Source organism: Pyrgilauda ruficollis, unplaced genomic scaffold (genome assembly GCF_017590135.1).
Source record: "Pyrgilauda ruficollis isolate IOZ18807 unplaced genomic scaffold, ASM1759013v1 scaffold338, whole genome shotgun sequence".
Taxonomy (NCBI): domain Eukaryota; kingdom Metazoa; phylum Chordata; class Aves; order Passeriformes; family Passeridae; genus Pyrgilauda; species Pyrgilauda ruficollis.
In genome coordinates, this window is record NW_024524800.1 from 80970 (window position 1) to 108750 (window position 27781).

Below are 27781 nucleotides of genomic sequence, written 5' to 3' on the forward strand. Positions count from 1 at the left end.
CCTGGGGCAGAGCAAAGAAAACACCCCTGGGTGTTTTGCCTCTGGTTGGTGGAATTTATTTCACTTGTGTGATGTTTGCTGGTTTAGAGCTGCCCTCAGTCTCTCTGTGTCCATCACTCACCTGCCTCAGGACCTCTGTTCTACCTCAGGGACTTTGTCCAGCCCTGGTGCCTCCAAAATCCTGGTGGGAACCACGGAGCTCCTGCCAGGCACCCTCGAGCTGGGGCTGCACCCAGGGTGGGCAGGCTTGATCCCAGGGCTTGGTTTGGGATCTGTGGGCACAAGGTGGGCTCCAAGGGAATTCCAGCCTGTGTGTGGCAGAGTTTGTGTGCAGAGAGAAGCTCTGTGCAGCCCCTGAGCTGTCCCTTGTCCTGCAGGTGCCCGTCGCTGCGTCGGAGGGCTCTGAAGATGTCCAACAGCAACACGGCACAGGAGTCCCTGGAAATTATGAAGGAATCAGAAAAAAAGGTGGTTGAGGAATCTGTGAACAAAACCAAATATGTATCCAGGTCACCAAGCAAGGAGGAGGTGGAGAAGGACGGCGGGGAGGAGGTCAGCGTGCGCCAGGAGTCTCAGGTGAGTGTGGGCAGGGAGAGCTGGACCTCACCTGCTGCTTCCCATCCCTCCCCAAAGCATCCAGAGCCTGTGTCCCCTTCCCCACAGGGACTCCACGCTATGCAGGCTGCTCCCTTCCTCTTCAGCTGAATCTCTCCTGGCCAGAGTGGTTGAAATACTCCCTGAGCCTGGGAGTGGAATAACTGAAATATTCCCTGGGGGACACTCGTGCTCTGTGCCCAGGTTCTGGTGCCAGGGCTGTCACCTCCCTCTTGCTCCTTTCTTTGATCTGAGGATGAGTTAATGACTTCATGTCAAGGGAAGGCATCCAGGGAGAGCTTGATTTCAGGAATGCTGCTTGACTATTGCTTCGCTTCGGTTAAAAATAGGACGGGAATGTTTTGGGATTTCATTTCAAGAAATGCAAAAAAGCATCATTAGAGGCTGCTGGGACTCATTCCTGCTGCTCTGCTCTCCTGCCACCTGTGCTTGTGGCTCCTGGTGGAGCTTGAAGCAGTTCTCACCCTCAGCTGCCTGCTGGGTGCTGCTGCCATTCCAGCTGTGGGCTGGCACATCTGCCAGATGTGCTCCCAGCTGCATGGCCAGGCCTGGGGTGTTGAGTTTGTGGGGTTCCCAGAGGGAGGAAGGAATGATGAATCTGACTTCATGTTTTCAGAAGGCTAATTTATTATTTTATGATATTACATTGTATTATATATTATATTATATTATATTATATTATATTATATTATATTACTATGCTAAAAATACAGAAGGGATACTTACAGAACGTTAAAAATATAATAATGAAAACTCGTGACTCTCTCCAGAGTCCGACACAGCTTGACATTGATTGGCCAAAGAGTCAAAACAATTCACATCAGAAACCCAATGAAACAATCACCTGTTGGATAAAAATCTCCAAACACATTCCAAAGGAGCAAAACACAGGAGAAGCAAATGAGATAATTATTGTTTTCCTTTTTCTCTGAGGCTTCTCAGCTTCCCAGGAGAAGAATCCTGGGCAAAGAGGATTTTTCCAGAAAATATGACAGTGACACTGGAGCTGTGCAGGGAGAGGCTGACTGGGCACTTTGGAATGGAGTGGGGGAGATTTCAGGAAACATTTTATTCAGAGAAAAACCTACAGTGGTGTTTCTAGATTTCAAATGATTGCTACCACACCATCTCCCTGACTCCAGTGGGAGAAAACAACTTTGTGTCCCCTCCCTCTTTGCGAGGTGGCACTCGACCAGGCATGCACATTCCCAGGGCCACATGCCCTCCTGTTGGGAGAATTGGTTGTGGAAGAGATAAATAAAACTGCCCCATGAGCAGCAGATAACTGCCCAACCTCTTACAAATGGCAAATAAAATACACATTGCCTTGCAATTTGGGACACCTCCTCAAATCCTTCTCAGCCAAGTCCAGGTCCAGCCACCAGAAGCTTGGTTGTCACATTTATATTTTCTGAAAAATCCCTTTGCCCAGGATTCTTCTCCTGGGAAGCTGAGAAGTCTCGGAGAGAAAAGAAAACAATTTTATCTCATTTGCTTCTCCTGTGTTTTGCTGCTTTGGAATGTGTTTGGAGATTGTTTTCCCACAGGTGATTGTTTCATTGGTTCCTACTGTGAATTATTTTGATTTATTGGCCAATCAATGTCAAGCTGTGTCAGGGCTCTGGAGAGAGTCACAAGTTTTCATTATTATCTTTTTAGCATTCTGTAAGTATCCTTTCTGTATTCTTTAGTATAGTTTAGTGTTCTTTAATATAATATAGTATCATAAAATAATAAATTAACCTTCTGAGAACATGGAGTCAGTTCATCATTCCTTCCTTCATCAGGGCACCTTGCTAATACAGTACTGGGTGTCTCTCCAGACAGCAGCAGCATCTCTGTCATGATCCCTTTTTGTGTCCCAGGAATGGCAGAGAACTCCCAGGTTAAGTTTCTTCCCTTTTCTCTCTCCACAGAAGCGAACATCGAGTCACGGACACGCCAGGAAAAGAGCCAAGGTAGGAGCTCTGCTGCCATCCCAATTTCCTTTGGGCTCTTCTGATTCCTGATCCCAGCCCTAGGGTGCTGCTCCTGATCCTTTCCTGTCCCTGGAAAAGCAGATGATGCTTCAGGACAGGGATTTCCATGTGGTCCTTTCTGACAGGATAAAGGCTGGAATTCCTCTGGCTGGAAGTCAGTGAGGACAGGGATCAAAGCAGGGAATTTCCCACCTAAAATTTGCTTTAAAGGCTGAAAAAATAAAATAACTCATTGTTCAGGGATTCCAAGTCATTGTGTATTTATATATTGAGGAGAATATCCCTCTTATTGGGCAGCTTAATTGGGAATTTAATTGGGAATGGCTGCAGCAGTGCCTTGGGAATGCAGCTGCAGGAATTCAAGTGTGAATTTTAGCTGAGGTGTTGTAACCACTCCCCTTTTTTTTTTACCTTTTTCAGTCTAACTCAAAGCTTAAACTGGTCAGGAGTTTGGCTGTGTGTGAGGAATCCTCAGGCCCCTTCGTGGATGGGCTGCTGGAGTCTCAGGTAGGCCCAGAATGAGACAAATTTTGGAGTGTGGAAGCCCTTAAGTTCTTAAAAATCTTAAGTTTTTCTAGAAATGATCCATGCCTTGCTCTCTTGTGCCTTGGGGAGCCAAAAAATTCCCACAAGAGCTGATTGAGACCTTCCTGGGCTCTGAGGGACTCCAACCTCCTTTGTTCCACCCCAGGACATCATCCAGCTGCACGTGAGCTGCCCCTCTGACAAGGAAGAGGAGAAATCCACGAAAGATGGGGTGGAGAAAGAAGAAAAAGACAAGAACAAAGAAAAAACACCAAGGAAGATGCTCTCTCGAGGTCAGGTGCTGCTTTGAACGGGGCAGGTGCTGCTCACCTGCTCTGGGAACCTTCTGGAAGGTGGGGCAGGTGTGGGACAGGAGCTTGGGTGGCTCTGCTGCTGTGCAGGATTGTGGGGTTGGTGACATCAGGGAATCCTGGTTTGGGTGGGAAATGACCTTAAAATCCATCCAGTGCCATGGCAGGGACACCTTCCACTGTGCCAGGCTGCTCCTAAACCTGGCCCTGGGCACTGCCAGGGATCCAGGGGCATCCTCTGGGAAATCCATTCCAGGGCCTGCCCATCCTCACAGGGGAGGATTTCTTCCCAAAATCCCATCCATGCCTGCCCTCTGGCAGTGAGAAGCCATTCCCTGTGTTCTGTCCCTCCATCTCTTGTCCCAAGTCCCCATTCCCCTCCATCTCCAGCTCTCCTGGAGTCCCCAGAAATTGTTTTTGTTTTGGTTTAGGGTAATTTTGGGAGAAAAATTTTTAAAGGTTTGGTTTTTTTTTTGTTAAGTAAATTTAAGTGGTTTTTTAAAATTGGTTTGGGGAAAAGATTTTTTTTTTTTTTGGAAGAGAAGTGGAAAAAATTGTTTATTTAATAGGTAAAATATTTATTAGTACAAAAAATGAGGCACTGGAGGGGGCTCCAAGGTCTCCCTGGGTGCTTCTCTTCAGGTTGACCCACACTCATCCCCATCCCATAGATCCCATCCCATCCCAGGGATCCCATCCCATAAATCCTTTCCTTTCCTTTCCTTTCCCCTTTTTTTCCCTCTTTTTCCTTCCCTCCATGCTGTCTCAGTGGTTTGTTAATTTGTTCTGCTGCCATTGTTGTTTTTTTCAGATTCCAGCCAGGAATATACAGACTCCACTGGAATAGATTTGCATGAATTTTTAGTAAATACACTGAAAAAAAACCCACGGTAGGTCATGGGCAGTAAAACAACTCCCTGAGGGCTCTGTGTGTCCCTGTCTGTGGGCATTCCTGTATCCTGAGGGATTGCAGCACCTCCAGACAACACCTGCAAATGTTTTTGTGTTTTCCTCTTTGGAATTCCAAGAGTTACCAGAGCTGGGACAATGTAGAAACTAAAAGCACAACTGTAGTTTTATATCCTGTTTAATTCCAAATGTGGAATTGTGTGTGTGATGTGAAGAGAGAAGGACAAATAATTTGTTTGAATGCAAAGAAATCATTTTGATTGCCTTAAATCCTTTTCTAGAAATGGTTTTCAAGTGTCAGGCTGTAAAGGAGCTGCTGTGGGAATAATCAGTGGGATTGAGGGAAAGGCTGGCAAGGGAATAGCAAAGTTGGAGCCTCCAGCAGTGGAGCTTCCAGCAGAGCAGAGATTCAGGCTTTCCAAAGCCAAGCATTATTAGCAAAACAACCTTAAACTGGAAAAAATCTGCTCTTCAGTGTAGTATATTTGAAAAGCAGGGAGTTTTTTAGCCCATTCTCTGTGAAATCAGGTGTCACCTCCTCCTGTGGCTTATTCTGCTGCAGGACAGGGCTTGGCAGCAGGGAAAGCAGTTCCACTGTCCCTAAAGTGGCCTTTTCCTATCTTTCTTTTTTTTCCTGACAGGGATAGAATGATGCTGCTCAAGTTGGAACAGGAGATTCTGGAGTTCATTAGTGATAACAAGTAAGTGATCACCGAGTTCGTGTCAAGCACAGGAAGTTTTTAAGTGGAGATTTAGGAATTTGTGCTCCCAGGGGAGCAAGGTGAGGAGACTGTTCTCCTGTACATCCTGACACCACTTGGAACTCCAACCCTGTCCCCTGTCCCCAGCAATCAGTTCAAGAAGTTCCCCCAGATGACCTCGTACCACCGGATGCTGCTGCACCGCGTCGCGGCGTATTTCGGGATGGATCACAACGTGGACCAGACTGGGAAGGCTGTCATCATCAACAAGACCAGTAACACACGAATGTAAGCTCCTTCTCCTTCCCTTTTTCCTTCCCCTTCTTCTGTCCCTTCCTCTTCCCCTTTCCCTTTTTCCTTTCCCCTTTTTCCTTCCCCTTCCCCTTTTTCTTCCCCTTCTTCCTCTTCTTCTTCCCTTTCTTCTTCTCCTTCCTTTTCCTTTTTCCCTTTCCCTTTCCCTTCTTCTTTCCCTTCCCCTTTCCCTTTTTCATTTTCCTTCCTCTTCCCCTTTCTGGTTCTCTGAGCACATCAAGGATGAGAAGAACGCAGAATTCCCTCAGAGGTTTATCCTGAAACGAGATGACACCAGCATGGATCGGGATGATAACCAGGTGAGGGGTGGCAGGGGGGCATCTGCAGCCTTTGGCACAGTCAGATTTGCCTGGTCACAAAGCAAGAACAACTCCAAATTTCTCCTGTGTTTCATTTAATAGAAGCTCCAACCTCACCCAAGCAGCAGCATCTGAATTTCATGAAAGGTTTTCCAAATATTATGGAAATGGATGAAGAATTGCTGTGGGTTTTGTGGCTGCACCTCTCCATTCCCTAAAACCAGCTGGGGGCTAGGCCAGGTTTTAAGGTGGAGCCTTTTGCCAAGGTTTCTTTGGGAATACCCCTCAGCTGAGTGCTTTGCTTGTACCTCTCACAGACAGAGGCAGATTTGTAGGGATTTCTGTGTGATTTATTTCGTGCCATGTCATTCTGAATCCCTGCTGAATGCTGAGTTGCTGAAGGTGTTTTCTTTGCAACGTGAATTTTGAATCCTTTTTTGGCTGATTCATCAATTAAAAAGGAGTGTGGGAATGAGAGGAATTCCAGCAGGGAGGAATTCCAGCAGTTTTCAACACTCAGGCCCTCAGCTGAGTGTTGCTTTCCCCTCTCTCTTGCTGGGGCTTGCTGCCCTTCCCCAGGGATCTCAGGGTCTTGTAGCTCCCACCTTCATAGAAACATGGAATGGTTGGGGTTGGAAAAGACCTTAAAGCTCATCCAGTTCCACCCCTGCCATGGACAGGGACACTTTCCACCATCCCAAGTTGCCCCAAGCCCTGTTCAACCTGGCCTTGGGCACTTCCAGGGGTGGGGCAACCACAGCTGCTCTGGGCACCCTGTGCCAGGGCCTGCCCACCCTCCCAGGGAGGAATTTTTCCCCATCTAAACCCAGAGTCACATCACCCATGTGCTGTGGGACCTGTTTCTGAGTTTAAGGAAACTTAACAGGATGAGAAGCTGCTCATTGTAGTCATTCCCAGTTTTTGGTTCCCTTTGGTGGCACTCAGGGGTGCAGCACTGAATCCACGAGGCAGCAGGAGTGTTGGCAACTGCTCCAAAGAGTGACTTTTAGCTTTTCCCCCTGGGACCAGGGTGATTTTCCTGATCTGTGGCTCAGGCAGAGCTCAGGCAGGGTGGTTGTTCTTGGGAATGACCAGGAATGACCATCCTGGCACTTCTGGCAGGTTCATCCCTGCCCTCAGGTGTCTCCAAGGTAGGTTCAGAGGCAGAGGCCACCTAATCCACATCCCACCCAAAACTGCCAGCAGCTGACTGCTCCTGCTGGCACCTGCTGACCCCTGAGCTGTGTTTGTCCCTTCAGATCAGACTCCCCTTGCAGGATGGGAGAAGGAGCAAATCCATAGAAGAGCGAGAGGAGGAATATCAGCGGGTCAGGGAGCGGATATTTGCACGGGAGGTAAGTTTGGATCACTCACTCACCTGCCAGGATCCTCCTGGAGCTTTGGGCCACAAACTGGCCTTCAATATGCCAAGAGGTCAGATCTTGTTGCCTTTTCTACCAATTTCCCAGAATTTTGGGGATGTGGCAGTGTGTTCCAGCTGCCAGCAAAGACATTTGAGGTTCTGGGGTGGAGGAGTCACGCCTGCAGCCTCAGTCTCCTCCTTCCCTAAAATTTCAGGGAGGAATGGATGCAGTCCTGCTCCCTGCTGCCCAAAAGATTATAACTTTATGCAGGAACATTTTTGGAGTGATCAGAAAACCATTTCCTGCCCCAAAGGAAGCAGCAGCTGCATCTCCCAGTTTCTTCTTGCTGCAGCTTCCACCTCCTGACACAGCAGTGCAGGGCTCTGCCTTCCCAGGAGGAATTTGGGCATTCCCAGGAGGAATTGGGCATTCCCAGGAGGGATTTGGGCATTCCTAGGGGGAATTTGGTATTCCCAGGAGAATTTGGCCATTCCCAGGAGGAATTTCATCCTTCCAAGGAGGAATTTAAGCCTTCCCAGGAGGAATTTGGGTTTTCCCAGGAGAAATGTAAGCCTTCCTAGGAGGAGTTGGGCATTTCCAGGAGGAATTTAGGCCTTCCTAGGAGGAATTGGGCATTCCCAGGAGGAATTTAGGCCTTTCTAGGAGGGATTTGGGCATTCCCAGGAGGAATTTAGACCTTTCCAAGAGGACTTTGTTCCATCCCAGGAGGACTTTGGGCATTCCCAGGAGGAATTTAGGCCTTCCTAGGGGGAACTGGGCATTCCCAGGAGGGATTTGGGCCTTCCCAAATGCTCCAAATGCTGCATTTAGGACATAAACCCCCTTTTTATGCCTGGCCTTGGTTGTCACATGGACAGAGGTACCATCAAAGCTGCCTCAGTGGAGGAGGGAGCTGAAAACTCAGATTTGAGAGATCTCAGGGATAAGGAAAGGGCCTGGATGGAGATCCACAGGGAGCTGGTGTGCAGGAGCCTCAGCACCACACCTCAGCACACTCTGTGTGCCAGCCCCACCCTTTGGAATCCCCTGGGTTTGTTTTTTCACAGTTTCTAAGTGTCCTTTTTCTTTCCTCTCCATCTGCACGTTCCTGCTCCCAGTCTGGCCAGAACGGATACCTCACAGACAGCAGGTGAGTGCTGCCCTGCAGCCCCTGGCAGTGCCACCAAAGCCCTGCATGACTCTAAAATGCTGCTTTCCCCTCTTCACACTCTCCACAGAATGCTTTGCTTGTAGCTCTCACAGGCAGAGGCAGATTTGTGGGGATTTCTTTGTGCTGAATCCCCCCGTGCACAGCTGCTTGTGCAGTCACTGAAGGTGTTTTCTTTCAATTTCGAGTCCTTTTTTGGCTGATTCATCTATTAAAAAGGAAGGTGGGAAGGGGAGGAATTCCAGCAGGGAGGAATTCCAGCAGTTTTCAAACCATTCCCCAAAAGGATGGGAAATCCCTGCCCTTGCAGTGCCAGGATAGCATTAGGATCAGGCAGGGTTGTCCCTAATCCCTGATTATCAAGGCTGGGTGACTTAACAGTGACAATGAAGTGTCTCAGGCTCCATCTGAGCCACAGGAGCTGCTGAGGGCACTGGGAACATGTTTGAGCAGCATTTTCTTGTTAAACACTTTTCCCGTGGATGAAAGGGCTGGAGTGAGGCTGAGTCACCTGGCCCTGAGGTTTGGGGACAAAGAATGGGGTGAAAAGGGACACAGCCTCATCCCTGCTGCGCTCTGCTCTCCCAGCCAAAGCTCTGGAGATGCTGCAGCTCTGTGTGGGACAGGACAGGAGGATCTGAGGCAGGCAGGAGCAGCTTTGTCCCTCTCCTGCTGTCCTGGAAAATGCAGTCACAGGGGCTGTGTCCTGGGGTCTGCCTGCATTCAGGACAGCAAGGACAGGTTTCACATCTGTGGGGTTGGAGTAAAACTCCCCCAAAATGGAGAAAAAATCCCATTGCTGATGTGGCTGCAGCTTTGGGAGCTTCCCTGGCTGTGGTGCCCAGGCCCAATCTGGTTTGGGGTTTCCCTGGATGAGAGAGGGAGAGGTCTCAGCACCATTTTGAGCTCAATAACCATTGTTCTGCTTTCTAAGAGATGCATTTTTGGCTCTCACATGCTCTCAGCATCCCAGGCCATCACTTCAAGGGCTCCTTCCAAGCCTCCTTTTTCTGAGGCAGGCAGGAGCAGCTTTGTCCCTCTCCTGCTGTCCTGGAAAATGCAGTCACAGGGGCTGTGTCCTGGGGTCTGCCTGCATTCAGGACAGCAAGGACAGGTTTCACATCTGTGGGTTGGAGTAAAACTCCCCAAAAATGGAGCAAAAACCTCATTGCTGATGCAGCTGCAGCTCTGGGAGCTTCCCTGAGAAGGTGTCCCTCTCCTCAGGGTGTCCAGGCCCTGAGGAGCTCAGTTCATCTGCTTTGGGGTTCCTCTGGATGAGAGAGGGGAGAGGTCTCAGCACCATTTTGAGCTCAATGACCATTGTTCTGCTTTCCAATAGATGCATTTTTGGCTCTCACATGCTCCCAGCATCCCAGGACATCACCTCAGGAGCTCCTTTTTGTGCTCAGCAGCTCTTCCTCACCATCCCTCCTCAGGGAAAGCCATTCCCAGCTGGGCTGGTGGACCAGGCTCACTGCTTGGGGACATCCCAAAAAGTCCTGCTGTGGCCAGAGTGGCCTGGGCTAAGGCAGGGTGGTCAGTACTCCACAGATCTGGGAGTAGCAACATCCCAGGATCCTGGAATTCGGGTTTGGGTTGCAAGGGACTTTAAAACTCATCCCTTTCCACCTCCCTGCCTTGGGCAGAGACACCTTCCACTCTCCCAGGTTGCTCCAAGCCCCTTCCAGCCTGGCCTTGGACACTTCCAGGGATGGGGCAGCCACAGCTTTGGGCAAACAGACCCAGCTGGGCAGAAATCCTCAGCAGGAAGTGGTCTCCAAGATCTCCATCAGCCTTGTCTCCAGGCCTCTAAAAGCTCCCTGTTCTGACATGAGAAGGTCTTCAGCACCTTTTTTCTAAACCTGCTGGGGTGTCTTCCAGGCTGGGGAAGAGAGCTTTTTGTGACCCTGCTGGGGTCTGTTCCAGGCTGGGGAAGAGATTTTTTCTCTGACCTTGCTGGGGTCTCTTCCAGGCTGAGGAAGAGATGTTTTCCTGAGCCTGCTGGGGTCTGTTCCAGGCTGGAGAAGAGATCTTTTTCTGACCCTGCTGGGGTCTCTTCCAGATCTTTTTCTGACCCTGCTGGGGTCTCTTCCAAGCTGGGGAAGAGATCTACACTGGCTGTACTGGTGCAGCACCAGCAGCTCTGCCACTGTCCCTTCCCTGGAGCCCAGTTTGACTCCTCTGCTCTCTGCAGGGGCAACAGGGAGAGGCTGACCCTGCTGGGGTTTGTTCCAGGCTGGGGAGGAGATCTTCTTGTGACATAGCTGAGGTCTCTTCCAGGAGATCTTTCTGTGACCCTGCTGGGGTCTCTTCCAAGCTGGGGAAGAGATGTTTTTCTGAGCCTGCTGGGGTCTGTTCCAGGCTGGGGAAGAGATCTGCACTGGCTATACTGGTGCAGAACCAGCAGCTCTGCCACTGTCCCTTCCCTGGAGCCCAGTTTGACTCCTCTGCTCTCTGCAGGGGCAACAGGGAGGGGCTGAGCCGGGCCTCGGGCAGCCGCCAGAGCAGCACCGAGAGCGAGATCAAATCCCTGGAGCCGCGGCCCTGGAGCAGCACGGACTCGGACGGCTCCATCCGCAGCCTGAGGCCACCTGTCACCAAAGCCAGCAGCTTCAGTGGCATCTCCATCCTCACCCGGGGGGACAGCATCGGGAGCAGCAAGGGCAGCACTGCCAGCAGGACCTCACGGGCAGGTACGGGCTGCTGCTGCCAGGCAGGTGCCAAAGGGCACCTGGCACACTGATTTGGGTTGGGGAAATGGAGCTCTTTAACTGACAGAGGGCACCTGGCACACTGATTGGGGTTGGGGAACTGGAGCTCTTTAACTGACAAAGGGCACCTGGCACACTGATTTGGGTTGGGGAAATGGAGTTCTTTAACTGACAGAGGGCACCTGGCACACTGATTTGGGTTGGGGAAATGGAGCTCTTTACCTGACAAAGGGCACCTGGCACACTGATTGGGGTTGGGGAAATGGAGCTCTTTACCTGACAAAGGGCACCTGGCACACTGATTGGGGTTGGGGAAATGGAGCTCTTTAACTGACAGAGGGCACCTGGCACACTGATTGGGGTTGGGGAAATGGAGCTCTTTAACTGACAAAGGGCACCTGGCACACTGATTTGGGTTGGGGAAATGGAGCTCTTTAACTGACAGAGGGCACCTGGCACACTGATTTGTGTTGGGGAACTGGAGCTCTTTACCTGACAGAGGGCACCTGGCAGACAGGTGTAGGGTTGGGGAAATGGAGCTCTTTCTCTGCCAAGGACACCTGATTGTCTCCAGTCTGTCACCAGGACTGACAGATTTTGGGCTGAGGAACTGGAGCTCTTTCTCTGCCAAAGGACACCTGGCAGACAGGTTTAGGGTTGGGGAACTGGGGTTTGTGATGCTCTGGTTAAAACAGGGCACGGGTGGCACCAGGATCTCAGTACCCTGGCATGGCTGTGCCATCTGGTTGTGTCACCTGGTTCATCACCCACTTCTTCAGAACTCACCATCACCTCTCCCATCCCTTCAGCAGAGCTAGCTGGGGCCAAGGACAGAGTTTGCTCCCAGCCCCTGCAGCTCAAACTCCCAGGTTGTGTTGTTTTCTCTCCTCTGCTGTTCCCCATGTTGTGTTGCCATTCCCTTCTGCTCCCAAAATCTCTCCCAACCCTGATGATCCTCAGGATGAACCTCCTGGCACTGCGTCTTCCTTTCCAAGGACAAGAAAAGTGTCACCCATTAGTCTCATCAGACATGCAGTCACCTTGTCAAACCCTCTGTAACTGGGACCTGCCCACGATGTTCTCTCAGTGATTCACTGAACTGGGAGCAAACATCAGCCTTGAGCTCCAGAGCTGCTGGGAGCCATGGGGAATTTGGCTGAAGCCAAAGGGAATTAGGATCCCAGGTGTCTCTGCTGCTTCAGCTCAGTCCTTCCTTGGCCATCCAGGTACCACAGGATGTTCCACAGGCGGCCTGTTCTGGCAGCAGCTTCCCAAGGGATGTGTGTGCTGGGTGGGCACATCCAGGACACCTCCCCTCGCTCAGGGAGCAGCAGAATCCTTTATTTTCAACCAGCTGCTTAGTTGAAACACCTGAGAGGTGTTTGTGGAGGAGGCAGCCCAGGTTTTGCTCTCATTTTTTATCCCCTGAGGAGCTGTGGGGTAGCTGTGTGGGGTAGTGAGCTGAACCTGGTGTTATCCCACTGTCCTCTGCTCCCACTGCTCAGCAGCAGGTCCCAAACCCTTGGGATCATCATTTTTATGGGCAGGAGAGGCAGATTGGTGCTTGTAGGCAATAACAAGAATCCTTTCAGGGCTGGATCCCAGTGCACAGCCTGGCTTTGAATCCACACCTTCATCTCCCAGTTTGGAGGTGCCCACGGTGCCTCCTGGGATCCTGTTCCCATCCCCAGCCCTGGGCTCACTCTGGGAGTTGCAGCCACCTCCAGGAGTGATTCATGGAGTGCTGGGAGCACTTGGAGACCTGTCCCAGAGTGTGAAAGAGAAGCTGCTTTTTGGCTCTTCCTGTAATTTTCCCTCCAGGTCCCCCCTGGGATCAGAGCAGTTGCTATCCAGGCTTTATGTAATGACAAGTGATTAGAAAGATCTTGGGAGAAAAGGGAAAAAAATGCAAAGGAATTGTCACTTGAGGGGAAAAAACCACCAAGCCCACCTTCTTCCTTATCCTCATGTTTATTCCATGGGGGTGGAAGTGCTTGGGACACAGGGGCTCTTTTCCCATCCAGTCCCTGAGCAGCTGGCAGTGGAATATTCCCTCCTTTGCAGCGTGTGGCTGCTGCCAGAGCTCCTCAGCACAATCCCTGGGGATCAGCTGTGGAAATGTGGGATAAATGCCCTCCTGTTTTCTCCCCTGCTCTGTGACCTGTTCCCTGCTGCTTTTCTCCTGGATCCCAGCCCTGTGTGCCTGTTTCTCTGTTCCAGGCTTGGTGCTAGGTGCCCCTGAGGCCTTAATATAATATAATATAATACAATACAATATAATACAGTATAATATAATGTAATATAGCAATCGTTCACCATTCGGAATCAATGCAGTCAGATGCATCCTATCCATGCCCTCCCCTTTTCTCCTGGATCCCAGCCCTCTGTGCCTTTCTCTCTGTTTCAGGTTTGGAACAGATATAATATAGTATTAGTGTGATATAATATAGTTTAATAAAGTTTAATTGTTCATCATTCTGAATCAATGGAGTCAGATGCATCCTATACCTGCCCTCCCCTTTTCTCCCCTGCTGCTTTTCTCCTGGATCCCAGCCCTGTGTGCCTGTTTCTCTGTTCCAGGCTTGGTGCTAAGTGCCCCTGAATCCATAATATAATATAATACAATACAATATAATATAATATAATGTAATATAGCAATTGCTCATCATTCTGAATCAATGGAATCAGATGCATCCTATACCTGCCCTCCTCTTTTCTCCTGGATCCCAGCCCTCTGTGCCTCTCTCTCTGTTCCAGGCTTGGTGCTAGGTGTTCCTGAGGCCTTAATATAATATAATATGATAGATATGATATGATATGATGACATTATATGGTAAAATATACTATGGTATGGTATAATACAGCAATTGTTCAGCATTCTGAATCAGTGGAGTCTGATGCATCCTATACCTGCCCTCCCCTTTTCTCCCCTGCTCTGTGACCTGTTCCCTGCTGCTTTTCTCCTGGATCCCAGCCCTCTGTGCCTGTTTCTCTGTTCCAGGTTTGGTGCTGGGTGCCCCTGAGTCCTTAATACAATACATTACAATACATTACAATACAATACATTGCAATACAATACAATACAATACAATATAGCAATCATTCAGCATTCGGAATTAACGCAGTCAGATGCATCCTATCCATGCCCTCCCCTTTTCTCCTGGATCCCAGCCCTCTGTCCCTATTTCTCTGTTCCAGGCTTGGTGCTGGGTGTCCCTGAGGCCTTAATGTAATATAATATGATAGATATAATATGATATAGTACAATATAATATGTAAAATAGTATATGATATGATGATATGATATGGTAAAATATAATATGGTATGGTATAATATAGCAATTGTTCATCATTCTGAATCAATGGAATCAGATGCATCCTATACCTGCCCTCCTCTTTTCTCCTGGATCCCAGCCCTCTGTGCCTCTCTCTCTGTTCCAGGCTTGGTGCTAGGTGTTCCTGAGGCCTTAATATAATATAATATGATAGATATGATATGATATGATGACATTATATGGTAAAATATACTATGGTATGGTATAATACAGCAATTGTTCAGCATTCTGAATCAGTGGAGTCTGATGCATCCTATACCTGCCCTCCCCTTTTCTCCCCTGCTCTGTGACCTGTTCCCTGCTGCTTTTCTCCTGGATCCCAGCCCTGTGTGCCTGTTTCTCTGTTCCAGGTTTGGTGCTAGGTGCCCCTGAGTCCTTAATACAATACAATACAATACAATACATTACAATACAATACAATACAATATAGCAATCATTCAGCATTCGGAATCAATGCAGTCAGATGCATCCTATCCATGCCCTCCCCTTTTCTCCTGGATCCCAGCCCTCTGTGCCTTTCTCTCTGTTTCAGGTTTGGAACAGATATAATATAGTATTAGTGTGATATAATATAGTTTAATAAAGTTTAATTGTTCATCATTCTGAATCAATGGAGTCAGATGCATCCTATACCTGCCCTCCCCTTTTCTCCCCTGCTGCTTTTCTCCTGGATCCCAGCCCTCTGTGCCTGTTTCTCTGTTCCAGGCTTGGTGCTGGGTGCCCCTGAGTCCTGCAGCCAGTCCCCATCCTCCCAGGCCAGCCGTGGCCTCCTGCCCTGCACGGCCCCGCAGCCCCCCGGGCTGCCCCCAGCCCAGCAGCAGCCGGCCATGAGCAGCCCCATGATGTCCCAGGTGAGTTTTGGGGGGAATTTTATAGCTTTACTAGAATATATCTGCTTATTTTCTATGACTTGCTTAACTTGGTTAACATGATCCATAAATTCTCATATCCGTGCCCTTCCCTTTTCTCCTGGCTCCCAGCCCTCTGTGCCTCTCTCTCTGTTCCAGGTTTGGTGTCCCCTTCTTTCCTCCCTTTTCCTTCTTCCTTTTCCTCCCTTTCCCTTCTTCCTTTTCCTTCATTTTCCTCTAATTTAAGCAGGAGAGATTTAGATCACAACTCAAAGTTTGTCTAATTTTTTTAATTACTTTCAGCTAAAAAAAAGCTGAAAGTAATTCAGCTTTTTTGCTGAAGAAGTAATTCTGCTTTTTTGCTGGCATTAAGCATTGCTAGATGTGAAAAACACCAATCACTTGTGTTGAAATTTTAGAAGTTTAATAGTAATAAAATAATTCAATACAATATAATAAAAATTAGAGCAATAAGAATTTGGACAATCAGAGTTAGGACAATAAAGGACAATAAAAGCAAAGAATTATGGACACTTTTTGGGGGCACTAAGCCCCCAAAAAGCATGGCTGGCTAACAAAGGATTAACCCTTAGAAGCAATAACCTGTTGCACATTCATATATCCCATACATGATGCAAACATTCTTTTCAAACAAATGACATCTTCTGCTTAATTTCTCTCCCCCTCCCCATTTGTAAATCGATTTATTTGGCTCCTAGAAGTCTGGAAGGAATCTGGTTCTTCCTGATAAAGAGGCACTAATTCTTCTTTTGGGATCTTTTTATCTGTTTGTTCTTATCTCTATGTGAAGAATTTCTTGGTTATCTTACCCATTTCTTGAGCTAGTTACAAAAAGTATCTTACATCACGTAGTTTCTATTTCAATATTATGCTGTAGCTTAAAAACTGTATTAAAAAGGATTAATACAGTACTACAAAATTAATACAACATAACACATGTAGTATTCATTTTAATATTTGCAAAGAGCCAATCATATAATATGCATTTTTCACACACATTTTTCACAACACAGCAATTTTTAATGCTCTGAAAGTCCAGTCTGTTCAAAAGGCATGAGTTATATCTGATAGCAATTGTGATTCATTGCTCAAAAAAAGTCTCTCCCGTTCCAAGGTCTTAATTCAGAACCTTCCTCCATGTCTTCCATCATCTCTGTAAGATTTTGAGAACTCTCTGTGAATTCATTTCCTACCTCTCTCTCTCTCTCTCTTGCATGATAAAAATTTCTTTGGTGCTCTGGGTGCTCTGGGCTCACACCTGTGGCAGAGCAGGAGAAGGTTGGGCTGTGCTGTGCCTGAGGGATCCTGTGGGATATCCCACAGAATTCCCAGCTCTGCTGGGCCAGCAGCATCTCTGGAAAAGGATCTGTAACCCTTGGATGAGTGAAAAAAGCAGTTCCCCTCAGGACCAGCCTGAGGTGTTGGATTTGAGCTCCCCAGGGTTGGTGTTCTGGAGTCCTGGAGCAGCACCAGGTGTGCTTTCCAGACCATCCCTGCCTGAATTAAAGCCAAGGGATGTTCCAGGGCTGGAACCCTCCAGGAATCTCCCCTGGGTGACATTTCTGTGCACCACTTCTGCTCCTGCCCACCCCCAGCCCAGCCCTGTCCTGCTGCAGGAGTGGGGATGGATGGGGTGCTGTGCCTGAGGGATCCTGTGGGATATCCCACAGAATTCCCAGCTCTGCTGGGCCAGCAGCATCTCTGGAAAAGGATCTGTAACCCTTGGATGAGTGAAAAAAGCAGTTCCCCTCAGGACCAGCCTGAGGTGTTGGATTTGAGCTCCCCAGGGTTGGTGTTCTGGAGTCCTGGGGCAGCACCACGTGTGCTCTCCTCCCTGAATTAAAGCCAAGGGATGTTCCATGTCCCAGAGCCCTGTTCCCAGGGCTGGAACCCTCCAGGAATCTCCCCTGGGTGACATTTCTGTGCACCACTTCTGCTCCTGCCCACCCCCAGCCCAGCCCTGTTCCATGTCCCAGAGCCCTGTTCCCAGGGCTGGAACCCTCCAGGAATCTCCCCTGGATGACATTTCTGTGCATTTGTTCTGCTCCTGAGGCTGTGCCCACCCCCAGCCCAGCCCTGCCCTGCTGCAGGAGTGGGGATGGATGGGGTGGGAACCATCCCAGTGTGGGGTTTGGGGGGCAAATTCATGTGGTGTGGGGGTATCCCTGGCACCTCCCTGTGCCACCACACTGCTGCTGGATCACATCCTGCTCAGGGGCTCTGTAGGGATCCTCTGGCACCACCTTGGACCCACCCTACAGCTGCTGGAGTTACACTGGAGGGCTTCAAAATGCAACAGGGTGCTGGGTAATCATACCGAGGCTCCCTTCCCCATGAAAAGTTGGACCAGGTGTTCTTAGGTCCCTTCCAAGCTGGGCTGTTCCATGATTCTCATGTTTTCACTAGGTTGGACTGAGAGGAGGGAAGAACCTCCTGGAAAAGCTTTTAGTGCAGGTAACAGGAGCAGCTCCTTGCTGGCTGTTCCCAGCTGCAGGAGAAGGGGGAGCTGCTAGTTCTGGGGCCCTGCAGTGGCTCCAGGGTTGTGGATCTGTTTGTGGGGGATTCTGAGCCTCAAGGAATGAGCTGGGGTGTCTGTCTGGAGCTGGAATAGCAGAGTCCCTGGGTGGGATCTCGTGCAGGATCACTGGGTTGTGTTGAGGTTTCAGTTTGTATCTTCTGCTGTCTCATCCAAGGGTTTAGGGCATGGAAAAACTGATTTCAGGTTGTTTGAGTGTTGGTGAAGGGTCTGCAAATGCACCATGCCCATGTTCATGTCCCTTCTATGTCACCAAAGATTAAATCAAAGCATCAGCCCCCCCCATCCAGCACTGACCATTGGTGCCCCAAGCACGGGGTGTGGGTTTTAGTGAGGGGCTGCACAGAGTGCTCCAGGTGACAAAGCAGGGATCCCTGTCAAGGTGAGTGTGCAGGAATGGCCAAGGAGCACTGTAGGGAATGCTGGAAACAGGAGAGACGCGAGGGCAGTGCTGGGAGACGTGGCTCTGGTGCTGCTGCCTGCCCTGGTGAACTCGTGTCACCCTTCCTGCCAGGCAGGAGCTGCTCTGGGGCAGGTCACCCCTCCCCAGCTCTCAGAGCCTCTGGCTGGGCTGTGCCTGATGGGATGGATGCTGCCCTGGAATGGTTTCTGTGCTTCCCAACTCCCTGCAGCGCCCCTCTGTGTTTGCAGTTGGCTCACTTGACTAACCTTGTTGTTCCTTCTTTCTCTCCTTCCTTCCTTCCTTCCTTCCTTCCTTCCTTCCTTCCTTCCTTCCTTCCTTCCTTCCTTCCTTCCTTCCTTCCTTCCTTCCTTCCTTCCTCCTTTTCCTCCCTTTTCCTCCCTTTTCCTCCTTCCTTTTCCTCCCTTTTCCTCCTTCATCCTTCCTTTTCCTTCCTTTTCCTTCCTTTTCCTTCCTTTTCCTTCCTCCTCCCTTTTCCTCCTTCCTTTTCCTTCCTTTTCCTTCCTTTTCCTTCCTTTTCCTTCCTTTTCCTTCCTTTTCCTTCCTTTTCCTTCCTTTTCCTCTCCCTTCCTTCCCCTGATCTCTCTCCATTCCCTTCTCTGCTGGTCGTAGCCGGTCCCGGCGCTGCAGCCCGTTCCGTACTCTCCAAGCTCCTGCCCCCAAGTCCTCTTGCCAGTCTCTCCACCCCAGCAGTACAACCTGGTATAAACCCCAGTTCCTCTTCTGCACTGTCTGTTGTGCTCTGTGCTGTGTTTGTGTTGTGTGAGCTTGTGCTGATCAGGTATGTCCCAAAAAACCGACCCCTGGGGTTGGGATTCACGGAGCTCTGCCATGCCTGAGGCCACGGGGCCACCACTGCTGGAAAGAGCCTGGGAAGAGCCTGGAAAGAGCAAATTGCAAGCCCAGAGCTCCCCAGCAATGCCTGAGGCCATGGGGCCACCACTGCTGGAAAGAGCCTGGGAAGAGCCTGGAAAGAGCAAATTGCAAGCCCAGAGCTCCCCAGCAATTCTTGAGGCCACAGGGCCACCACTGCTGGACTGCTGGCCTTGGGAAGAGCCTGGGAAGAACAAATTCTAAGCCCAGAGCTCCCCAGCAGATGCTTGAGGCCATGAGACCACCACTGCTGGAGTTGTGGCCTTGGGAAGAGCAAATTGCAAGCCCAGAGCTCCCCAGCAGATGCTTGAGGCCATGAGACCACCACTGCTGGACTGGTGGCCTTGGGAAGAGCCTGGGAAGAGCAAATTGCAAGCCCGGAGCTCCCCAGCAGTGCCTGTGCTCCGTGCTGGGGGCTGTGGTTGCCCTGTGGGCTCAGCCAAGCCCTTATGTTGTCACCACAGGGATCTTTTGGGAATGGTGTCGCCCATGGGATGTGGCAGCTGGGCTGGAGTCACCCCTGCCTGCGTGGGACCCCACGTGTCCCCAACATCTGCTGAGCATTTGGCCCCCTCAGCTCGCATGTCCCCCTGTCCTGCTCTGGCTCTGTGGCTCTTGTGTGGGGGGCCTTTTTGTGGGGTGGGGGGTTTCTCCCAGAGCAGGGATCTGCATTTACCAGCAGGGCTGTGTCCTACTGCTCCTGTCCCACGTGTCATCCTCCTCCATCCTCCTCCTCCCCCTGCTCCAGGCCGACGAGCTCAGCAGCCCCTTTGGGCAGATCAGCCTCAGCCGCCAGGGCTCGACGGAAGCTCCGGACCCTTCCTCGGCGATGTTCCAGTCATCCCTCATCTCCCAGCACCCTCAGCAGACAGGATTCATCATGGCAAGCCCTGGGCAGCCCATTCCCACCTCCAGCTACTCTGCCTCGGGGCACACAGCCCCCACTCAGCAGGTGCTGCAGCCCCAGGGCTACATTCAGCCTCCCCAGCAAGTAAGGACACGAGGGGACATCTGTGGGAGTTTCTGTTCCTGTTGAAGGAAGGAAATTGATGAGTCTGATTCTGTGTTCTTAGAAGGCTAATTTATATAATTTTTTATAATTTATAATCATTTATATTATGATTTTGTATTATATTAAAGAATACTATACTAAAGGATACAGACAGAAGGCTACAAAGAATGATAATGAAAAATTCGTGATTTCTTCCAGAGTCCTGACACAGCCTGACTGTGATTGGTTATCAAGTCAAAACAATTCACATGAAACTAATTAAACATGCACCTGTCCAAACCATATTCCAAAGCAGAAAAACACAGGAGAAGCAAATCAGATAATTATTGTTTTCATTTTTTTCTGAGGCTTCTCAGCTTCCCAGGAGAAGAATCCTGGGCAAAGAGATTTTTCAGAAAATATGATGGTAACAGACATCCCCAGAGCTGGCAGACCAGGGGTCCATCTTTTTCTGCTGCTAGTTGGTGATGGATCCACCCTCAGGGGTCCAGGCTGAGGGTCTCACACTCCCCTGTTAGGCACAGGGTGATCCCCGTGTCCCTCTGAGCCCACAAGGCTCCTTCCTGGGACCCCCCAGGCCACTCCTGGCTCTCAGCAGTGGGGAGGGACTCAGGGCTGACACCTCTAAGCTCTCTTTGGGGTCCTGCAGGGTTTTATGACCTCTAGGATTGTCCCCTGAGCTGTGAGGAGAGTTGTGCCTGCTGTGCTCTTGCACTGCTGTGCTGGGACAGGCTCGGGAAGGGTTCCCCGAGGAGCCAAAGCCCTGGGTGGTTCCCTTCAGCAGAAGCCAGGCCAGGTGAGAGAGAAAACTGGTCCTGGGGGACCAGCTTTCTTGATCCTGCTCCCTCCTGTGTTCTCACCACTGGGTTTTCTTGCCCCTGATAGATTCAGGTTTCTTACTACCCCCCCGGGCAGTACCCGAACTCCAGCCAGCAATACCGACCCCTCAGTCACCCAGTGGCCTACAGCTCCCAGCGCCCACAGCAGCTCCCCCAGCAGTCCCAGCAGCCAGGTAAGGGGGTGCAAAGGGGGCAGGGGGGCAGCTTTCCCTTTCCTGCTGCTTTTGTTGGCTCCAAAGATCTCCCCTGAGCTGTCTGGGGCCGTGTCACTCTTGCCCATCTCCCACTCTGGGCTGGGAAGTTGGGATGTGTCCTTCCCCTCCCTCTCCTCTGAGCTTCCTGGGAAGGGGATGAGATGGATTTAAGCCCCACTGAAGGGCTGCCAGAGGAATTTAAAGCCAGGAGCTTCCCTTAGATATGCTCTAAGGGAAGTCCTTTCCCCACTCTTCAGTGGTATGTGGGGGTAGAGGCAGGATTTAATTCCCTAAATTTTAAATCTGGGTTTGTTTCCCGTGTCCAACTGGGAAGTTACTCCATTGAAACCCTGTTCTGGCAGGTTTACAGCCAATGATGTCCAACCAGCAGCAAACATACCAAGGTGTGGTGGGGGTGCAGCAGGCTCAGCCCCCCGGGCTCCTCAACAGCCAGAGGAACAACATGGGGGGCCAGATGCAGAACGTGATGGGGGTGCAGCAGGCACAGCCCCCCGGGCTCCTCAGCAGCCAGAGGAGTGGGATGGGCAGCCAGATGCAAGGTCTGATGGTCCAGTACACACCACTGCCTTCGTACCAGGTGAGCATCTGCTGCTGCCCAGCCTGGGGTGCTGGGAGGGGGCCCTGCCTGGGCAGGATGTGCCCAAGGGATGGAGCCAGAGGTGGGGATTTGCTCCACCTGGGGGTGGGGAGGGCACATCCGTGTGGGGATTTGTGGGACACATCTGGAGCAGGAGGGCTGGGAGAATCTCTGGGAGGGATTGTGCCTTGGGGAGGTTGCTCTGGGCTGTAAGAAATAAACCACCTGGGGTCTCTTCACCCTGCTGGTGTCTTCTTGGGCTCTGTTACCTGCTGCTTTCCTCCCTGCCCAGGTTCCCATGGCCAGTGAGTCCCAGAACGTGGTCCAGCAGCCCTTCCAGCAGCCAGTGCTCGTGCCAGCCAGCCAGTCTGTGCAGGGGGGGCTCCAGGCTGGAGGGGTCCCCATCTACTACAGTGTCATCCCCACTGCCCAGCAGAATGGCACCAGGTGAAGCTCTGGCAGCTCTGGCTGTGCCCACTGTGCCCACAGTGGGGGTTTTGGGGGTGTCCTGTCAAGGCCAGGAGTGAAGGATCCTTGTGGGTTGGGAGATTCTGGGATTCTGTTTGGTGGTTCCATGATGATCCTGCTCCCGTGGGTGCCACAAGTGCTGCTCCTCCCTGAGCTTGTCCATCCCTGGCTGCCTTGGTCAGGGCTTCCTGACCACCAGTGGGTCAAGCTCTGTGTGCCCAGCCCTGTCCTGTGTGCCCAGCCCTCTGCAGAGGCTCCTGTGTGTTCAGCCATCCCAGAAAAGAGAGAGCTGGCTGTGGGAATCAGAAAAACAGAAACTTCCAAAGGCACAGCAGGGTTTGATCTGCAGCCCTGGGAGAAGCTGGGATTGGTGTAAAAATCCAACACACAGACATTGAGGAGGAAAATCATACATTTATGTTTCTATAGTTGTAAGTAAGAATATGCCTTAAATAAGTGAGAAATTGCATTGATAAAGTGGTGAGGGGTTTATAATGTAAGAAACTGTATTGATAAGTTGGTGAAGGGTTTATAATGTAGGAAACTGTATTGATAAGGTGATGAGGGGTTTATAATGTAGGAAACTGTATTGATAAGGTGATGAGGGGTTTATATAAATGTAGGGGTGTGGTTGTATAGAATAAGCCAAGAGTTTAAAAGTTACAACAGAAGCATCTGTGTGAATGTGAGTTAGAAGCCCATGAGACAAAAGTATCCACAGTGCAGCAGTAGTGGGTAAAGCTGATAGGTTAGAAAAACAAAATAAACCCTGTAGCAACTTTTTATTAGTTTAGAAAGTTCTGTATTACCTTGTAGCAAAGAAACTTGTGACTACTCTGAGCTATGGCCGACAGCTTGCTCCTCTAAAACCTCACAGCCTCTGAGGCTGATGTTTATCCGGACAATAAATCATTCTTAGCCCAAAACCAGCCCCATCCTTTCATTAAAAGCAGTGACAATAACAGCTGGGAATAACCCGTGCAGATGCCCCAGCTCTTCCTCCCCATGCCCATGCTCACCTGAGCCCTCTGTGCTCCACAGCCCATCCGTGGGGTTCCTGCAGCCTCCTGGCTCCGAGCAGTACCAGATGCCGCAGTCCCCGGCGCCCTGCAGCCCCCCCCAGATGCAGCAGCAGTATTCAGGTACCAGGGGCAAGGCTGGCATCCACTCCACAGGTGGGATCAGCCTTTGGATCACGGGCTCTGGAGCTGCCACTTCACAGCCAAGTCTGGCAGCTCCAGGGCAAGGGGATTCCTCAGGCTGGGCATGATCAGGATGTGGCATCTCCCTGCCAGGGTGGGCAGGGGGTGGAGGGAGATGGGTGGGCTGAGATTGGTGAGAGAGGGAAAGAACTGCAGATGGGGAGGTTGGGGATTCCTGCTGCCTGTCACAGCTGCTGGGAGTGAGCTGGAGCAGGGTCTGAGCTGGGGTGATGGAGGTTGGGCCTGGGATGATGGAGGTGTGGGCTTGGTGAGCTGCAGGATCTGAACTGGGATGATGGAGGTGTGAGCCTGGGATGATGGAGGTGTGGGCTTGGTGAGCTGCAGGATCTGAGCTGGGGTGATGGAGGTTGGGCCTGGGATGATGGAGGTCTGGGCTTGGTGAGCTGCAGGATCTGAGCTGGGGTGATGGAGGTTGGGCCTGGGATGATGGAGGTGTGGGCTTGGTGAGCTGCAGGATCTGAACTGGGATGATGGAGGTTGGGCTTGGTGAGCTGGAACAGAAGTTGAGCTGGGATGATGGAGATCTGGGTCTGGTGAGCTGCAGGATCTGAGCTGGGATGATGGAGGTCAGGACCTGGTGAGCTGCAGGATCTGAGCTGAGGGTTCTGGACCTGGATCTGTGCTTGAAGCCTTTGCCTGGAGTTTTGTGGAGATGTTCAGAGCGGTCTCTGAGCTGCCATCCCTCAGCTTGGCCCCTGTTCTCCCATTTCTCCTGGATTAAACATCATCACTGCCAGATGTAACCTTTGCTATTAGAGAAGAGTCCCCAGAGGGTCCTGGTAGGGTTTTTCCAGCCTGGAAAAATCATGAGTGGCAGAGGAGAGAGTCCAGAGTGGGACTGTGGGGAAGGCCGTGCAGTGGCAGGGTCAGGCAGGTGCCCTGTGTCCCACAGCAGCACAGCCTTGGCCTTACACACCTATGTCTGTCCCCAGGCGTGTCCCCATCAGGCCCTGGTGTGGTGGTGATGCAGCTGAATGTCCCCAACGGCCCCCAGGCCCCCCAGAACCCCCCCGTGGTGCAGTGGAGCCACTGTAAGTACTACAGCCTGGAGCAGCGGGGACAGAAGCCAGGAGACCTCTACAACCCCGACACCAGTGCTCAGGTACTGGGAGGGACTGGGAGGCCTTTGGGGTGGGCTGGGTGATGGCTTGGGGGGTCACAAGCCCTGGGGGTGTCTGACACTGTCCCTCCCCCAGGCCAGCACCCAGCTGAACAGCCCCATCACGTCCCCCACGCAGTCCCCGACGCCGTCGCCCGTCACCAACCTCAACAGCGTGTGCACGGGGCTGAGCCCCCTCCCCGTCCTCACACAGTTCCCCAGGCCCATGGGCCCAGCACAAGGTAAGGGAGAGGCCTGTGGGGACAGCCCAGGGTTGGGAATGTGGGATTTTTTCCTGGGAACCCCACAAATTCGGGCTCCTTGTGCAGGTGATGGGAGGTACTCGCTGCTGGGCCAACCTCTGCAGTACAACCTGTCCCTGTGTCCCCCGCCGCTGCTCCACAACCAGCCCAGCTACACAGGACACCAGGTACAGCCAGGCCAGGTGTCCCTTCCCCAGCCCCTCTGTGGGCACCACAAAGCCACAATGTCCCCTGAGGTGACACGGTGCTCTTTGTCTCCTTCAAGGGGCAGACTGGAATGAAACACGGGAACCGCAACAAGAGACAGGCCCTGAAGTCGGCGTCCACCGACCTGGGGACAAGTGACGTAGGCAAGTGACCCCCTCCGGCCTCTTTTAGCCCTCTGATGTCCCCACAAAGGGATGTTGGAGATTCCAGGTGCCATCCCTGCCCACACCAGCATCCCACAGAACTCTGTGTTGGAGACTCCAGGTGCCATGCCTGCCCACACCAACGTCCCACAGAACCCTGTGCTGGCTTTGGAGGGTGGTTCCTGCCAGTCCCTCCTCCCCACACCCACAAACACCCCCCAGCCCAGGTGGGTGCAGGCTGGGGGTGCAGCAGATCCAGCCCCAGCCTGCTGTGCCCTGGGGGAGGTGGGGGAACAGGGAGTAAAACCTCTGAGGAGGACACCTGGGTGCTATTCCTGCCTCTTAGAGGGTGGAGATGATGGAGCTGGCAGAGCTGGGATTTTATTCCTCTTTCTCAGCAGAAAGTGATTGTCCAGACTCTGAGATCTCACTCCCACTGCTTTTCCAAGTCACTCTTCCCACTCATGCCTCCCTTTCCCATGGGGCCTGCAGCTTCAGAGCCTCATTTTTGAGATTTGGGATCTCTGAGTGGCTGTGAGAGCTGAGGGTTCCAGTGAAAACTTTCCACCCATGTCCAGGGTGTCTCCACTGGGTCCTTGGGAAGAGAGGGACCCACAGCTTGGAGGGAGCAGCCCTCAGTGACCCTCTGGAGGCTTGTCCCCCATGTCACCTCAGTGTCACCACCCGCAGCTGGTTGCAGGGGCCCTTTAAGAGCTGCCTCCCCCCTCCTGCCCCTGGCATGGTCCCTACGTGCCACGTTAATATTAGCAAAGAATCCTCCAGCAGCTCTGCTAAGCCCAGGCCAGGGCTGGAGCCAGGAGCTGCAGAGGGATTTGGGTACCAAGGGCAGGGGCTGCAGCTGCAGAGGGATTTGGGTACCAAGGGCAGGGGCTGCAGCTGCAGAGGGGTTTGGGTACCAAGGGTAGGGGCTGGAGCTGCAGAGGGGTTTGGGGGCCACAGGACAGGGGCAGAGTTCAAAACCAGGAGCTGCAGAGGGATTTGGGGACCACTGGGCAGGAACTGGAGCCTGGAGCTACAGAGGGATTTGGGGGCCACAGGGCAGGGGCAGAGGTCAGAGCCAAGAGATGCAGAGAGATTTGGGGACCACTGGGCACGAGCTGGAGCCAGAGGGATTTGGGGGCCACAGGGCAGGGGCTGGAGCTGCAGAGAAATTTGGGTATCACAGGGTAGAGCTCAGAGCCAGGAGCTGCAGAGAGATTTGGGTGCCACGGGGTAGAGCTCAGAGCCAGGAGCTGCAGAGGGATTTGGGGGCCACAGGGCAGGGGCTGGAGCTGCAGAGAAATTTGGGTATCACAGGGTAGAGCTCAGAGCCAGGAGCTGCAGAGGGATTTGGGGGCCACAGGACAGGGGCTGGGGCTGCAGAGGGGGATTTGGGTACCACAGGGCAGGAGCAGAGGTCAAAACCAGGAGCTGCAGAGGGATTTGGGGACCACTGGGCAGGAACTGGAGCCTGGAGCTGCAGAAGGATTTTGGTACCACAGGGCAGAGCTCAGAGCCAGGAGCTGCAGAGGGATTTGGGGACCACAGGACAGGGATAGGGGAGAGCCAGGAGCTGCAGAGGGATTTGGGGGCCACAGGGCAGGGGCAGAGGTCAAAACCAGGAGCTGCAGAGGGATTTGGGGACCACTGGGCAGGAACTGGAGCCTGGAGCTGCAGAGGGATTTGGGTACCACAGGACAGGACACACCCAGTGCCACCACCCTCCACGGTGCAGCCATTCTCCCTGCCAGGATCAGGGTGGCACCGTGGGGTTGGCTCCCAGTCCTGCTAGCTGAGGGTTTGGGGTAGGAAAACAGCACAGAGCCCCTGGGAAAGCCTGAACTATCCAAAGGACACCAGGAGGACTTGGTGTCCCTGCAGCTGTGGGAATACCCACATCTCCTCCTGAAGCAAAACCAACATTGTGGGCACAGGGGGGGATTGGGATGGGGCATGCTGGGGATAAGGTAGGGGTGGTTTGGAGGGCTTAAAAGAATAACTGGCTTAAAAGAATATATTGGGTGGCTTCAAAGAATAGATTGGGTGGCTTCAAAGAGTAGATTGGGTGGCTTCAAAGAATAGATTCCTGCTGGGAGCAGCTTGGTTCCTGTGCCCAGGAGAGGTGGCTGCTCCAGCCCGGTGGCACCTGGTGACACGCGGCTCCTTCCCTGCAGTGCTGGGCCGGGTGCTGGAGGTGACAGACCTGCCCGAGGGCATCACACGGACAGAGGCCGACAAGCTCTTCACCCAGCTCGCCATGGCCGGTGCCAAAATCCAGTGGCTCAAAGAGACTCAGGGGCGCCGCGGGGACGGAGGCGGCGGCGGGGACAACAGCGGGACTCCGGAGAACGGCAGGCACAGTGACCTCGCTGCCTTATACACCATCGTGGCCGTGTTCCCCAGCCCCCTGGCTGCCCAAAACGCCTCCCTCCGACTCAACAACTCCCTCAGCCGCTTCAAACTGCGCGTGGCCAAAAAGAACTACGACCTGCGGGTGCTGGAGCGGGCCAGCTCCCAGTAGGGCACCGGGCACTCCCCTGGGCCTCTTCTCCTCCCACCCTCCCTTCCTCTTGCCCTCTTTCCTTGATATATTTATATGAACATAATTAAGAGACAAGAAGTTGATTTTTTTTTTTTTAATTATTGTTTTTTTTTGGAGTGACGCCCGTGCCCGCCCCCCTCCCCTGTGTCTATGGTTTTGTTTAAGCACTGTGTTGGACCGCACATACAGGTGTTGATTGGTATGTTCACTGCACATTTTATTTAATCAAATTATTATTTTGATGGGGGTGGGGGGGGAGGGGGAT

The 27781-nt window shown here is 51.9% G+C and overlaps 1 protein-coding gene across 1 annotated transcript; it reads left to right on the forward strand.

Annotated features, from left to right (window-relative positions):
* Nucleotides 1-382: 382 nt before the first annotated feature.
* On the forward strand, nucleotides 383-27781 carry R3HDM2 (R3H domain containing 2). The gene is made up of 23 exons (XM_041474746.1): nucleotides 383-576; nucleotides 2532-2573; nucleotides 3015-3101; nucleotides 3286-3412; nucleotides 4242-4320; nucleotides 4981-5040; nucleotides 5188-5327; nucleotides 5533-5651; nucleotides 6911-7006; nucleotides 8134-8165; nucleotides 10644-10876; nucleotides 14935-15080; nucleotides 18668-18757; nucleotides 19677-19919; nucleotides 20826-20952; nucleotides 21336-21571; nucleotides 21864-22018; nucleotides 23081-23181; nucleotides 24195-24364; nucleotides 24459-24603; nucleotides 24691-24791; nucleotides 24890-24974; nucleotides 27149-27781. The coding sequence occupies exons 1-23, from the start codon at nucleotides 409-411 to the stop codon at nucleotides 27493-27495; spliced, it is 3129 nt and encodes a 1042-aa protein (XP_041330680.1). The 5' UTR covers nucleotides 383-408; the 3' UTR covers nucleotides 27496-27781.